Source organism: Berghia stephanieae, chromosome 8, assembly GCF_034508935.2.
Source record: "Berghia stephanieae isolate SIO BIC M18660-M18661 chromosome 8, UCSD_Bste_1.3, whole genome shotgun sequence".
NCBI lineage: Eukaryota > Metazoa > Mollusca > Gastropoda > Nudibranchia > Aeolidiidae > Berghia > Berghia stephanieae.
In genome coordinates, this window is record NC_088367.1 from 42,123,493 (window position 1) to 42,140,992 (window position 17,500).

A 17,500-nucleotide genomic window follows, 5' to 3' on the forward strand; every position below is an offset into this window, starting at 1 on the left:
TGATGATGATGATGATGATGACGACGACGACGACGAGGAGGAGGAGGAGGATGAAACTGAAAGGATGGGAAGAGGCAGAAAGACTGAGAATAGCAGGAGGAAGATGGATGATTTAAAAAATCAAACATATCTGATGTAAGGCCGGGGATAAACAATATAAATCCCAACAGTAATTAATCCTCTCAAACCACACAAGTTTATTGAACGCTAAACTTAAAAAAATAACTTGAATGTGTGTGTGTGTGTGTGTGTTTGAGAGAGAGAGAGTGTGTGTGTGTGTGTGTGTGTGTGTGAGAGAGAGAGAGAGAGAGAGAGAGAGAGAGAGAGAGAGAGAGAGAGAGAGAGAGAGTACACATACGTATGCCGCAACACAATAGAACATTGATAATAGAAATGATGTTCATACCACATTAATATGTGTGTTTTTTTACTCGCTAATAACAAAACATAACACAATGTCATAAAACGGGAGTAAAGCAAAGTGTCCGTTTATGAGACTATTTAATTACCGTGCTCATGTCAGTACGTATGTATGACATGAATAACTAACTATGAATAAATATAATTAATGTAACGAGTAAACGATCGTAAAATAGAATAAAGTATTTTAAAATAATAAATCCCCCTTCTTCCAGTCTTCCATTAGTAAACACATTGATACTGATATGAACTTGTCATAACAATAACAACAACAACAACAGTAACAACAGTAGTAGTAGAAGTAGTAGTAGTAGTAGTAGTAGTAGTAGTAGTAGTAGTAGTAGTAGTAGTAGTAGTAGTAGTAGTAGTAGTAGTAGTAGGAGTAGTAATGATGATGACGATATTGATGATGATGATGATGATGATGATGATGATGATGATGATGATGATGATGATGATGATGATGATGATGATGTATTGATGATGATTATTATTATATGAATAATGATAGAAGAAGAAGAAGAAGAAGAAGAAGAAGAAGAAGAAGAAGAAGAAGAAGAAGAAGAAGAAGAAGAAGAAGAAGAAGAAGAAGAAGAAGAAGAAGAAGAAGAAGAAGAAGAAGAAGAAGAAGAAGAAGAAGAAGAAGAAGAAGAAGAAGAAGAAGAAGAAGATAATGACGAATGGGAGGAGAAGGATTCGGGATTTAAGGGTAAAGATAATAGTCTTTACAAGAAAGACACTCATGAACAGCAATTAAAATTCTATAAATTGAATGTGTTCTGTTAAATATGTGATTGTCGTTTCTACTTTGAACCTTAATGTAGTTTCTTTGATCAGATGTCTTATTGATTATCGTGCCTAAATTACAACGATCAAAATGCAATCACTACCCAAAGCTTTGTAATATTTCTTTCCCCACCTTTTAAATATTGTCGGATCAACTTCAAACCATTAGATATAAACCCGAATCGGAGCCAAATTATCGTTGTGACAATAGTGATCGATGCAACAATTTGTTTGGCACAAGGAAATGTCGATTTATTTCCATTATAACGCCACGAACTTCAAATAAAATGGGATTATCTTGTTTTTCACCATTCGATTTTTCTCCCTCATGGCCATCAATCACGCGGGCCACCGATGAGGGTAAAAGTTAAATGGTAGCAGATGCGTGTTCGATTTATTTGATAGGAAGATAGCTCAACACGTTGACAACAACAACGGAGAAAAATATTAAGAATTTACAACGTTTTGTCATCTACCTACATCGACGATTCAGGCCTCTTTGGTCAACATCGGGAACTTTCTATCAAATTATCTATCGATCTCCAACCTACCAACAAATCAATCAATCAATTTATCTATCTATACGTTTATCCCATATCAATAGAGGGACTGAAATTGACGTCGGTCTGTTCTTTGTTATTGATTTTAGACAGCCATGTTAATGATCCGTCCTCTATTGGAATCAGTAGTCTGATGTCACACCTATTGAATCCTATTATAATAGGAACGAAATAGACGCAACTCAGTCCTTTGTTAATATTTTTAGCCAGGCATTATTATGAGTATCTCTCACTAGATTACATTAATCAGACTAATAAACGTTCGATGTTACCCCGAGTTTTGTGTGTCGGCACGTTAAATCCGACTGGTGGATGTTGTGGGGTTTTAACTAAACGCAAAACATCAATATCAATCAGAATGTAATATACGTTTGAGGTTACATATAGTTCGTACGTTATATATCTGGCTGGCGCATTTCATCAGTATTTATCATAAACGCATAGCATCAATAACTATCAATTTACTTATTTATTTATGTATCTAATTATTCATTCCTTATTTATACAATTTTAACTTATCAACTCATTAATCAATCATTCGACATTAGATTGTTTGAATGATTTGAACATCCAAGATAACAATGGAAAACCAAGACGTATTAAGTGTCAATTATTTTAGTCTGCTTTACATAGGTCTAAAGGTCTAACTTTTCTATATTAAGCACTACTCATCTCCTCTAACCAAACGCACTTATCATGTTTCCAAGAATGGATCTCTCTCTCTCTCTCTTACGGAAGACAAACTCGCTTCTTTGTTTGTAAATAATGTGAATTAACCTACATACATAGTTCACAAATCAAGGTGATCGGTGACATATTGGATATTCTTAGGAAGAAGACCGTAGAATTCTCGTGTGAAAAATTGCGGGGAGTCCTAATGACTCCGCAATACCGAAACTCATTTCTTATTCATACAATTATTAACCCATCTATTCATTAATCAATCGTTTTTTGTTTGTTTGTTGCTTTAGGTCTCTTCCAACACAATTGAGGTTATATGAGAGACCGCTGAAACAAAAAAACAAGCAATCTAACAAAAATAGTACAAATGTAAATCAAAATCATAACCTAAAGATATCATAAGCTAAATTATAAATAACCAAGAACAAATAGGCAGAAGATTTACAGAAAAAAAAAATCTCCTGTCAAAAATACAATCACAAACCAAAGAAGCAGGATAGGCTAGTAAAGAGAAGAAGAAACGACATCACTATCGGATCGTACACCCATGCGAACATCATAGGTATATGATTCAAGGGTGATGCTCCCATCCAACCACCCGCAATCAATCGTTCGACATTAGATTGTTTGAATGATTTCAAGACGTATAAAGTGTCAATTATTTTAGTCTTCTTTATATAGGTCTATAGGTATATAGATATACTTCATATAGGTAAATAAATAATAATAGGTAAACTATTCTAGATTAAGCACTACTCATCTCCTCTAACCAAACGCAATTATGTTTCCAAGAATGGATCTCTCTCTTACGGAAGACAAACTCGCTTTTTTGTGTGTAAATAATGTAAATTAACCTACACACATAGTTCACGGAACAAGGTGATCGATGATATATTGGATACTCCTAGGAAGAAAACCGTAGAATTCTTAATTCTCGTGTGAAAAATCGCGGGGAGTCCTAATGAATCCACAATACCGAAACGTCTGCAATTGAGATTTAAAATATAATGTGCACAGGTAGGCTCGGGTCGCATGACAGCAAAGTCAAAAACTAAAACAAACCAACCCACCCCCCCCCCCCAAAAAAAAAACAAAAAAAAAAAAACAAAACAAAACAAAACAACATTTATAGGAAATTTAAAAGTTCTCAAAGTTAAGAATTAAAAAAAAAATCTAAATTTTACGGAGCTCTGTAATGTTGAATAGAAATGTATTGTTTCATAATATTTTTTGTTGTCAAATCATCGTCACGGGAAGGAATAGGCGTCTACCATAATGTAACTACAAAGTGTTACTCAAGTTATCTCCAAATAAACTATTCAGATACGAGATTGTCTTATCAGCAAATCCTCAATATCAAACTCAACAACAACAACCACCACAAAAACAACATCAACATAATAAAATGTTAATACTAATAATAACAACATTAATAATAACAACAACAACAACAACAACAACAACAATACAGGCGAAGATTAAGAAAGCTCCCCCCGAGGAAGCCACAGTCACATCAAAAAAAAAAAATAATAATAATAAAAAAAATAAATAAATAAAATATATTTTAAAAAAGAAAGCTGGTCAGAGATTTCTTCTTTTTTCATATTTCTTTCACAACCTTTCGCGTCATGTTCCCCCCTTCTAAAATAATAAGCAAGGGTCCCTATAGCCGTTATGGAAGAGTTTTAGATGTACTGGCTACACTCGGTTAGTATGTATACAACTTATTATCGGGAGAGGTTGTGCAAACATACCCAATCGACCGGACAACACGCCATATTCTACTGTGCCATGCAGTCACAAGACAACATTTTTTTTTCCACTCTCGTTTCATTTAGATTAAACAACTTTTACTTCAATTATAATCGATCGATTCATAAAATGCCCCCCCCCCCCCCCCCCTTCTATCCAACTTTCCACCTCAACGTTTGAGATTTTTCTTTTTTAAACAGGTAAGGGGTCAACTCAACCGATCGATAGCTGTAGTATAAGTTCTCTGGCCAAAATAATAACGTATTATTTGCCATAATTTGGCACTACTTACTTTATGGGTGGCAGTCCGATTTGAGAATAATAATTGATCTTGCCATTACAAAGTGTAGTATTACTGCTCAAATAACGCCTACTGTACCGTGCTTTGACCTATGTGACAGATTTATTGTCTTTTTTTTTCCACCTCGAAGACACGTGTGGAGTGACGTCCAAACGAGCGAGCGTGAAACTCCAAAGGAGCTAGTGCCAAAATGTGACGTGACCACAGCAATCTAGAGAAAGCATTGGACGTGACCTAATCTAAGTCTTGTGTCGGAATGATCTCGAAGAAAGAGAAAAACGGGACGCCCGAAGACTAGATGGACGGATAAGGTAAAGGACGATGATCTGAAAGAACTGGGCCTGGAGGAAGATGATGCAATGAACCGAGATGCCTGGAGATGTGGCATTCATTATGGTAACCCTGCAAATTGAGGGATAAGCCGAATGAAGAGGAAGACTTTGGGGAAGAAAACTGATTTGTTTTGTTGTTGTCAAAATGATCAGAACCAGGAAATTTAAGTATGTATTTTAAAGTTTATTAGATAAAATTCACTCCATTCAATGAAGTCATTTAATTTAGCTCAAATTATAAATAGAGCATTTATATAGAGCAATATCTACTAACCGTGCTCAAAGCGCTTTACAAGGGGTCCCTTGCCAACAGCAACACTTAGCATGAAGGACAAGACATGACGCCTGTGAGGCGATATCTCTTCTTTTTTTTTCCGACATAGACACCGCTGTTAACGGCCAGTTACTCATTTTACACCCGACTATGGCGAGAGAATGTGGATAAAGAGCCTTTCCCAAGAACTCAACTATGCGCTGCTCAGAGCGGGTCTAGAAATCTAGACCTTCCGATTCGAAGGCGAGTCATACCACTAGACCACTTAACCGCAAAAATTATATGAGTTAAGCTTAAGATCCAATTTTAAGCACTAAGTCCATCCAGACATAGAATATTGATCGCATACGATGTGAACTAATCTTTTATTAAAACATTTTTTTAAACAATTTAAAAAAAGTTTACATATTAGTAAAATAAAAATCATGAAATAAGGGAAGAAAAGAAGAATCGAAAAAATAAATACATATGGGGTCGTCCGATGTGTACCTATTTGCAGATCTGATAACCCAAATTGTTATGGCCTCATTATTATAATGGAAATACTCTCAAACCAACGGATAATAATATTGTCCATTACAACAATGTTAAAACGAGCCCATATTTATATTTGCGTTAGGTTATCAGACCTGCAAAATATTGTGTTCACGTCTGGTCGTATAATTCCTAAAACGAGGCAAAACATAATCAATATCCTTTGTGCAAATCGATTTGAGTACAGTTTGGATACATTACAACTTTCTGCCCCATTCCGAATTTTGTGAAATCCCTCGGGTCCAAGAATCTTCGATGATTTGCACACGAAAAAACTGAACTACGTTAAGTACGTTACGCCATTAAATTTAATAATAATAATAATAATAATAATAATAATAATAATAATAATAATAATAATAATAATAATAATAATAATAATAATAATAATAATAATAATAATAATAATAATAATAATATATACTTTATTCATCAAAAAAAAAAAATGGAAATTCGTTAACAGACGTGGCATGCATAACAATGTATAAACACAAAATTGAGAATCTATGGCGACAATGTATACATTTACATATATGCAAATGCACAAAAATGTAAAAATATACAACCAAGAACCAATAGCAACACTTTATATATAAATTTGATAAATTGAGATAGGCCATACCTCGGGCCTTTAGTCCGAACTTGTGTGTGTTTCATCGGGCATGTACATACAATATCATAAAGGCAAACACGTAAGAAAGATTTTAAAAGAAGCGGAAGGCAAAATGAAAGCTATAAGTCTATGGTCTCTTTGATTAAAAACTACGACAACGACGACGACCTCAAACAAAATCCAAATAGATAAATAAATAAATAAAAATATTTTTATAAAAATGAAAATTCCCTTTATTCATTCTATAGGGGAAAATTGTCTCTAGGGTCTATTCAAAGGGAAGACTGGAATAACCCAGGCGTCAGCCGCAGTGCAGAGCCGCAAACTGAGCTAAGGCGAGGTGACTTGCTCAAGGCCACACACCGCAGCGGCGGGTGATCGAACTCGGTACCTTTCGGGTACAAAGCAAAAACCGTACCGCTGAGCCACGCTGTCCCTCAATAAATGACAATAAAAACAACCCGAAAACAATATTTCTATAAAAAAAAACAAAAAAAAAAAAAAACAAAAACAAGACAATCTGATGGATGGAAATGTTAAGGAACTGGCTAATTTCCATAGGGGAAAATTGTCTAGTTTTCCCTGTAAACAACACATCTAGACACACACACACTCAGGCACAGACACAGACCACACACACACACACACACACACACACACACGGATCTAATGTTTGATTAAGATAGATTCAAAACATTGTCTCACACACACACACACACAAACATACACACACACACACACACACACAGAGAGAGAGAGAGAGAGAGAGAGAGAGAGAGAGAGAGAAGAGAGGGAGAGAGAGAGAGAGATAGGAGAGAGAGGAAGAGATAGAAGAGAGAGAGAGATTTTTTTTTTTTGTTTGTTTGTTTGTTGCTTTAGGTCTCTTCCAACACAATTGAGGTTATATGAGAGACCGCTGAAACAAAAAAACAAGCAATCTAACAAAAATAGTACAAATGTCAATCAAAATCATAACCTAAAGATATCATAAGCTAAATTATAAATAACCAAGAACAAACAGGCAGAGGATTTACAGGAAAAAAAATATCCCCTGTCAAAAATACAATCACAAACCAAAGAAGCAGGATAGGCTAGTAAAGAGAAGAAGAAACGACATCACTATCGGATCGTACACCCATGCGAACATCATAGGTATATGATTCAAGGGTGATGCTCCCATCCAACCACCCGCAGAGAGAGAGAGAGAGAGAGAGAGAGAGAGAGAGATAGAGAGAGAGAGAGAGAGAGAGAGAGAGAGAGAGAGAGAGAGAGAGAGAGATGAGAAAGAAGCATGGAAAACAGGAAGGGAAAGAGTAAGTGGGTTTTTTTTTGTCTGTATGTGTGATTGTTTGTGTGTCGTGTGTGTGTGTGTGTGTGTGTGAGAGAGAGAGAGAGAGAGAGAGAGAGGGAGAGAGAGAGAGAGAGAGGGGGGGGGGGGAGAGAGAGAGATAGAGAGAGCTAGCTCCGACTCGTCGTGAACCATTACACGCCCGAATGACCACGGGTATCATCCTAGCCGCACAAAGAGTGCGAAGACACTTGATCGTGTCAACTAACGTATCCAAACTTGAGACGTCTTCGAAACGGATCCATTCTTGTTGACTTTATTTATCTAGTTCATTCAACGTTTACCATTGTATCTTTTCCAGTTCAAGGAAACGGTTAATGTGTTTTCATAAAATCAAATTAACATTTACCATAAAACATAAGGAACTACACCCCCCCCCCCCCCTCCTTTTACACAAACTATTGCAAATAAAGCTACAGAACAGAAAGATATAAACGATTACTCGCCATTTTTTTCTTCTTCGAAATCTTGTTTTGACTTGAACGATTCTTATAAAAATAAATAGAAAAAACAAACAAGCTGACAAGGTGGATGAAATTACATAAAAATGAATTGAATATTTTAAGCAAGGATTTGGTGACATCAGCAGCTTGAAAACCGTTGGAGAATAGCTTAAGCTTTGACTTTGGTACAGGTAATAACTCTGATTAACAACAACACCAACAACAACAACAATAATAATAATAATAGTACTAATAATAATGATGATGATGATGATGATAATGACAATGATAATAATAATAATAATAATAATAATAATAATAATAATAATAATAATAATAATAATAATAATAATAATAATAATAATATATGATGATGATGATGATGATAATAATATTAATAATAATAATAATAATAATAATAATAATAATAATAATAATAATAATAATAATAATAATAATAATAATAATAATAATAATAATAATAATAATAATAATAATAATAACAATAATAATACCGTAGGTAGTAATACATTAGTCTATATTATTAGTTCATCCCTATTTCATTGTCTAATACCGTTTATAACAGATTGCACAATACGGCTTGACACAAAAGGTTGACAAGGTTATCAAAGTGTGGTATGTCATGTGCAATCTTTTGTCAATCTACGTCAACAGGTGTTAATCGCTTACACCATTTGTCTTTTTATTTTCAACAATGGTGAAAGTAAACTCAATGGAGAGAGAGAGAGAGAGAGAGAGAGAGAGAGAGAGAGAGAGAGAGAGAGAGAGAGAGAGAGAGAGAGAGAGAGAGAGAGAGAGAGAGAGAGAGAGAGAGAGAAAGAGATAGAGAGAGAGAGAGAGTGTGTGTGTGTGTGTGAGAGAGAGAGAGAGAGAGAGAGAGAGAGATGATGATGATGATGGGGCTGTAGTATTTGTTGTATTTCATTTATAACGTGTGCAAGTGTGAAAGTACTTGTGTGTTGTAATGTAATATCAATGTTTAACACTTACTGATCAATTAAACCCCAAACTTGTAAAACAGAATGCACATGTTCTATCGCAGAGCGATGTAATAACACGAAAAATAAATAAAACGGACCTTTATCTTTCGTACCTTGTGTGCGCCGACAAAGATTTTGTAGCAAGACAGTATTTGGGCTTGTTTTTTTTTGTTTTTTAAAAAAAAAAAAGGGGGGGGGGGGTATTTTCTACCATATTAATTTTCTTCTGAAAAGAACTATTCGGCGGACATACTGATTTTAAAAAATAAATTAATATCATATCTCTCTCTCTCTCTCTCTCTCTCTCTCTCTCTCTCTCTCTCTCTCTCTCTCTCTCTCTCTCTCTCTGTGATATATCATCCCATTTGAATGTTTCTTTCATTATTTGGTGTATAAATTTATCCAGTGCCTGCTCTCTACTTGTTATTTTTTTGCCCAAAGATCTTCAGGCGTCATTCATTTATTGAAGCATGGCGACAAAGTTCATGAACAGTTGTAATTTCATCAGGTGTATACAAAAAATAAAATAAACCAACAGGCAGACCAAGTGAAGGGTGCTCCAGAGATGTGAACAAGACAATGAAAGAACAATTTGTTTGTCATCGGGGAACATTCTCCCCCACGCTGGCAAACATGAATTAGATGAAAAGGTAAACGGGAGGTTGCGCGACAACCTAATCAGCAAATATAATGACACGGGGCAGCGCGTTTAAAAGGGGGGAACACGTTTTTTGTGTAGGACAAATTGGTGAATAACATCAGAGAAAGATCCAAATATTTGATTATTTTTCCCCCCCCCTGAAAATCTACCTAGTTCATTTCAATGTCGACACACAACTTTCATGAGCTTTTGAAAGCAACAAGGTCATTTGAAAGAAATTGGACGTAGATTTTTGGGGGGGATGAATAAGATTATGTGTTAACGGAAACTACGATCTGAGTGTAACCTCTGTTAACTTATGACCTGGTGGTGAGATAAAAATTAAATCACAATACAAAGTGACGACCACCGAAAGATCGTGAAAAGTCACTTGTCCTTTATAGTACTCAAGAAATCAAATGATCTCCATTGGTTGAACTAGTGAATGAACACACTATCCATTTTCCTTTGGTGGTCTTCGCCAAGTAATGTGACGAAATTTTGTGGTCAGTGCCAGGCTATGAGTTTACAACGGCTCCGATCTGATAGGAAAAGGCAAATTGCGCGCAGGAACACTCCATAGAAACAAACGAAAATCTATAGCGGTCCATGTGAGCAATGTAGAAAAAAAAAGTACAAGACACTTTTACATCAAGGCATTTTGCTAATACATAATATTGGTATGACTTCTTGCTCAACTACAAGGCACCTTACGCGTCGTCACGTCGTAATTTGATTTTTAAAAATGACTCGACTGTATCGAATTCTATATCCTGACTATCTGTCTAATTGATACGGTACTCACCACCGGGTAAAAATTCCATTATGAGGTATAGACTGCCAGAGTCTTGGAAGGAATAGAACATTTTGACTACCCATTGATGATCGGCTTCTGCTAGAATGTCTCGTTCCGCCCGTACATGAGCCACCTGAGGAAACAACAAATTGAACATTTCAAAAATTGAGTATTGTATTTTGTTTTGTTTTCTTAAAAGGGAAAATCCGCAAAATCCCCGACTTTCACCCTTATTTAGTTGGAAAATGGGACGAACACCGACAAGGCCGTATACGTCCATTCAAAATGTAGAGATATAACATTTTGTCAGTAAATCATATAGTATCTTTCTTTGCTACGACTTTTTGTAACGATCTGGTGGCCTTTCATTGATCGACGCAGTTGTCCATATATATTTATTATAAGGGTTGTCGTAATTTCTGTTCAGTGGTTAAATAAATTCATGTAGACATGTAGACAGTCTGTTACAAAGAAACAAGTGTATTAAGTGAAATGTGGTTTTTATCACATTCCTTGAACGATCCAATGGGGATCCATCAAAACCTAACAACGAGCAGAGCTACTCTCGATTGGCTTTATTTGGAACCATAGCTCTTTTAATTTAATTACAGCCCCCCCAACTCTCTTTGTGCCGTGCCTTGTATTGGTCTATATTATGTTATTTCAGTTGTAAATTAACGGAGCTGAGTTGGAGAATTTTAAACATTCCATGAATTGTATTGTATTACGCCAAAGAAAATATAAATTATTCGATTTCATGTTTTCAACATCCATCTTAAAGTATAATGATTTACATTATTTCATTAGATGTTATTTCCATATGGTTATCAAAATTTCCTTGTCTAACATCGCTGGCGTCACTATTTGGTCACATAATTATAATATAATCCATAAGATGATCAGAAAAAAGTATGGTGATTCGAGAGACTTAAGATTGGGCGTCCTCTGCCCTCTTCTATACACCCCCCCCCCCCCAACTTGGGCATCAGGTATGGAATTTCCGTAAAATAAAATGCACTTTTATAAACCAAACTATATCTTTATACTGACAATAGGCCTAATACTGAATTAGCAAACAGAAAAAGAGGATGAAAGCAGATAAAAAGATGGGCAACAATGGAGACAAAAGACGTGACAGGGGACATTTCGGATTGAAAACTAGTTTTCAAAGTAGGTGTCTTGTTTACATGACAAACATTAACCCAGATTAAACATAAACACTGTGCAATCATATGTCTACAAAGCTCGGCAGCATTGTGAATTGTGTGTTCAATTTCGACATAATAAAGTAATCAAAATCACGAACTGGTACTTTGAATGTCCATTGTTATATATGGCGATGGCATTTTTTTTGCGGTTCATTCAAATGTTCAAACGTTTTGCTGCAGCTGCAGTACACCGACAAATCGTATATTTTCTTCTCTTTTGGACAATAAATCTTTAATTTCAAATATCGATCGATTTAAGTGACTCTGAACTTTCAATAAGTTTTAAAAAAATGACAGTTCCCTGTCGTCTCACAAGTCTCAAAGATGTCACTTATCTGTAGCCTCACACGTCTCAAAGATGACACTTCTCTGTAGTTTCGCAAGTCTCGAACGTAGCACTTCTCTGTTGTCTCACAAGTCTCAAAGATGACACTTCTAAGTAGTCTCATCAGTCTTAAAGATGTCACATCTCTGTAGTCGCACATGCCTAAATCAAACATGACAATTCTCTGCAGTTGCACAAGTCTTAAAAGTGTCACTTCTCTGTAGTCTCACAAGTCTCAAACATGACACTTCTAAGTAGTCTCACCAGTCTTAAAGATGTCAATTCTCTGTTGTCGAACAAGTCTTAAAGATGTCACCTCTCTGTAGTCTCACAAGTCTCAAACATGACAATTTTCTGTAGTCTCATGTTTGATGATTTGTCGACGAAATGAGGGCAGATAATTTTAGTCGACAGTCATTTAAAAGTCAAAACCATCTGTCCAAAATTGACTTTTTTCCAGAGCACTGCAGCGATTTTGGCTGTAACAATCACATAAACCTATGTGCAAAGTTAATCATATATTATTTTCTGTTAAATCTAATGTGGTGCGACTTAATTCCCCCCTTTTCCCATCGGCTTAAAAACAACAACAACAAAAAAAAAACAAAAACAAAAAAAAAAAAATAAAAAAAAAACAAACAAACAAGCAAACACGTGTGTGACGACAGTCGTATTTTATTCTAATAGTATAGAGTAAAGCATGAACAATCGCTTTTGAATTTGATCTTTGGGTGTTAATTTTCAATGCCCAATGTAGAAATTGAATGCTTCCGACTAACAGCACTTACATTTGTTCCGAAAAAAGGTGTATTATCCAATACACACACATATAATATAAAAACATACAAATTCACACTTAAACAAGTACTTTCACCCCATACTAATTTCAACCTGCCTACGCCTATTTTTTAAATTGTTTTACAAACAACGGACAAGATAGCAGCAATATTACAAGCAAAAATATTGATAGGTGGTGCTAATACAAGATATGGTATAGATATTTACACTTTATTTCTGATAATGGCAGTTCGTTAACGCGTTGTCAACTAGTTTGACCTACGAAGTCTTTTGGGGGCAAAGTTAAAGCATATATTTTTCTTCCTCAAGAGGATTTGCTGAACTCTGAGGGTACTTATAAAAGGCAGTTAATGGTATTCTATTTCCGGTAGGGAGTTTGACTATCGCCTTAATTACCCTTGTTTAAGATAATAGTGAGAAGGGTGGGGTTGCTTTGTATTCTTTTCTTCCATTTCAACCTCTCCATTTTCTTTTTGTTTTTTCTTTACACACACACACACACACACTCACACACACACACACACACACACACACACACATATATATATATATATATAATTGCTTTGGTGATTATTATTCTCTGATCTTCAAGTTTTCTAATTACGTTGCTCATTACTGAAATACTTTTTTTTTTTAATCCCCCTTCATCTCGAAACACCGTGTAGACTCGTGAGGGGCATCATCATTAACAACAACAACAACAGAGTAACCGACCACTCACCTGATCCTTCTCCACCATGTCCACCTTCCGGAGTATCTTCATGGCATACACATGCCCCGTGTCTTTTTTCTGGACTAGTCGCACCTGGAAGGATTGGAATTATATATTTGTTTTTAAATGTGTAGAAATAAATGACAATAATAATTTATTCTTTTTTAAAAATATATTTCAAATCGCCTTAACACGATATCATCTCGGGTAGCATTTTATGTGAAAATTGAATGTTTAACTTAATTCATAAAACTTCAGTTAAATATACATGCCTTCATTCAAAAGAAAGGGTATGACTTTTTTACTTTAAAAAACAAAACAACAACAACACATAAAACAAAACAAACAAAACAAAAATTAAATTTTCTATTTCCGATTACTTATTTTGACTCCATACTCAATTTTCTTAATATTTCCGCATTAAAAAAAAAAAAAAAATACACGAAATTGACGCGGCGAGTCATGGATAAAAGATGGATAAACAAATTAAGTGTATATTCAAATAGCGGTATTCCACGGAGTGTAGTGCGGAGTGGGCAAACGCTTATTGCATGCATGTATGTCGTTGCTTTGGCATGCCGTTTGATATTGTTTACCTTCTTCTATCATTCTTAGTCTTTCGCCTGAGTCGAGTGAGTAAAACGCCTTCCTCTTGGACAAAACGTCGCGTCCAGAACTACCAAGTCATCACACATTACACGCATCCAGGGTATAAATAATAAAAATAATATAATAAAAATTCCCTTTATTCATCACCATGAGGAAATTTATCTTTAGGGTCTATTCCAAGGGAAGACTGGAATAAACCAGGCGTCAGCCGCAGGGCAGCGCCGCAAAGCGAACTAGGGCGAGGTGACTTGCTCAAGGCCACATAGCGCAGCAGGTGATCGAACTCGGTACTTTTCCGGTACGAGGTAAAGACCGTACTGCTAAGCTACGCTGTTCCCCCATGTATATCGTGTTAATAATACAAACATTATAAAATATAAAATATAGAGGATGATAAATACCACCACGCTCAAATAATATGCGTGAAAAAAAACAAACAATAACAACAAAACCAAAAAAAAAAAAAAAAAAAATAATAATAATAATAATAATAATAACACCTCAACAAAACGGCCCACTTTACAATTACAACTACTCGTAGAAGTGTATATTATACTGTTATTACTGATAAAATCTGTTTGGTACTAAGTGTCATCTGAGATGACGTGAAATAATAAATATGATAAGTAGATATACGTAATTTCGTAATCAGACAACTTGATGTGCGAACGTTTATCCCTGGTTTCAAGCGTAGATTGTTCGAACAGAGTGCACTCGAGATCAAAAGGAAGAAAGAGATGCTCAACACGTTATCTGTGTGGATTGTAAGTGAGGGATTAAGACGTCTCTTTGGACACTAATAATAATAGGACGTCGTGTATATTTTCATGAGTGAAATTATTATTTACTGTGATTTCAAATTTGTACTTGTTGTTATAATGGATGGATAGATCGACAGATAGATAGATTATGATGATGACGACGACAATGATGATGATGATGATGATGAGGAGGAGGAGGAGGAAGGGGAGGAGGAGGTGTTTGTGGTGGTGGTGGAGCAGGAGGAGAAGAAGGATGTGTAGGACATGGGTGAAAGTTAACGGGGATCAATTTGCCTGAAAGACAGACTGGTGAAGCCGGTTTGCCTGAAAAAGATGTTAATTTAATTAATTTTTTTTTTTTGCGATCTACGACTCGCAGGTTGAGTGCCAACCTTTCCAGAGTGAAAAGTACATTTAATTCTATGGCCCTAAATGTGTTTTTATTTTAAAAGCAAAAAGAAAAAAGCATTTAGTCTGCATTATTGAAAACAAAATTTATATATAAGCTAACACCAAACCCAAAGCAAAATAATCTTCATAATTTAAACACTCATTCAAAGCAATCTCTAATGATTACAGTATTACCTGGTTTATGGAGACACCAAGATCAGCCATCACTTTAAATTTGTATAGTAAAAGGCTCAGAAATTGCAATACCAAGGGCTATTTCAATTCGAAACACCCCAAAGAAGTGATCAAGAGACCCCAACCATGGTACTTATTTTGATGCTAGTGTTGGTATAGGTTGTAGTAGTGATGATGCTCTAGTGGTCGTGGTGATAATGATGATGATGTGGTGGTAGTGGTTGTGGCAGTGTCAATGCTGTGATGGTGGTTGTAGCACTGGTGACAACAACTACTACTACTACTACTACTACTTTTGGTTCAAATATGGGAAATACCCACCTATGTGATATACAAGTTGAATACCCTAAAAATAGTCTTAGTGCATTTTTTAAAAACCTACAGCGTTCTTACAGCTCTTACAGCTCCTCATTTTATTAATAATAATTTAAAAAATTAGACTCATACAAAATATTAAAGAAATGTTTTTATAAATGTAAACAATCAAAATAAAGTACTTTCAGTTGTATTATAAAGGGAAATAACCCATTTATGTTTACGTTTATTGACAATGCAGTCCTTGATTGAAGGCTTCATTGTCAAAGATGTTGGTCCTATTTTATTGTCACTTGACAAGTTCTATTTAACAAGAATTTGAAGCTTAAATGAGATCTGAGACCATTTGAAGTATAAAATAAGCTTATATGCATAATTCAATGCAAATTTTCAAAAGTGGTGTGAAAGGTCATAGTGAAAACCAGCGTTTAATAACCAACTGAAAAGATAAATATAGTACTAGTACAAAATGTGACTCATCAGCTGATGTGTAAACAGATCAAATGTATAAAAGAAAAGTGACACATGTGTTCAATTGTCACATTTGAAAGACTACTACACAGCGGTATTTTCTAGTATTAAAAAATAACGTTCCGGTGGTGCAATAATAATAAAGCCGGCAGAAGAGTCAAAATGCCGGAACGCAATTATTACTTACTACTTAATCCTCTTCGGGCCTTGAGGCACATAGGGCATCCACCAGACATCTCCATTTTTTGCGATCGGCTGCTTTTGCGGTGGCTGTATTCCAGGACAGGCCTGCTTCCTTTAATTCTTTCTCCATCGTCCTTCGCCAGGTTTCTTTGGGTCTTCCCCGCTTTCTCTTCCCATCTGCTGTCCAGTACAAGGCTGTCTTGGGAAGTGACCCTTTTTCCATTCTGGCCACATGACCCAGCCAACGCCATCTTCTTCTTTTATTTGGCTATCAATGCTAGTGCAGTCAGCTTTCTTTAATAGATCCACTGTTCTTATTTTTGTAGGCCAAAATAAATTAAAAATTCTTTTTAAACACTTGTTCTGAAAGGCTTCTAGTTTCTGTATTAAGGAGGATGTCATTTTCCAGCTTTCACTTCCATAAAGCAGTACACTTAAAACATTGCTCTTGTATATTTTCAGCTTTGTCTTTCTCATTATTTGCTTTGATTTCCAAAAGTTTTTCAGCATGCCGAAAGCCTGGTTTGCCTTTTGAATTCTGTGCTTGATATCGTGTTCTGCATTTCCGTCGTCTGTTATTTTGGATCCGAGGTAGGAGAACTCTGTTACCTCTTCAATTATATGTTCATCTATCCTAATTTCACTGTCATGTTTTGGATTCACCCTAATGTACACAGTCTTATCGAAATTTATTTTCAGTCCAATTTTCGAGGCGTTCTTGTGTAGTACGTTTAGTTTCTCTGAGGCGTCTCTGTGTGTACTGGAAACTAACGCGATATCATCTGCGTAGTCTATATCTTCCAGAAAAGATGTCAGTGTCCAGCGAATGCCTCTCTTCTTACCATCAATTGTATTTTTCATGAGCCAGTCTAGAGCCAGGATAAACAGAAGCGGGAGAGTATGCAGCCTTGTTTTACACCAGTTGTTACATTAAAGCTGTCTGTTAAATTGTTACCACAGATCACTTGGCATTGGTAGTTGCTGTACATTGCTTTGATTAGGTTGACTATCTTCATCGGTATACCATAATGGCGGAGTATTTTCCACAGGAC

General features: G+C 35.6%; 1 protein-coding gene across 1 annotated transcript in view; it reads right to left on the reverse strand.

Moving 5' to 3' along the window:
• Positions 1–17,500, reverse strand: part of LOC144978708 (serine/threonine-protein kinase 38-like) — an 86,036-nt gene that overhangs the window by 15,855 nt on the left and 52,681 nt on the right. The window contains exons 5-6 of the mRNA XM_078925128.1: positions 13,534–13,617; positions 10,491–10,614 (exon numbers count right to left, since the gene is read on the reverse strand). Of these exons, the coding sequence (XP_078781254.1) occupies positions 10,491–10,614; positions 13,534–13,617 (208 nt within the window). The remainder of the gene's footprint in view (positions 1–10,490; positions 10,615–13,533; positions 13,618–17,500) is intronic.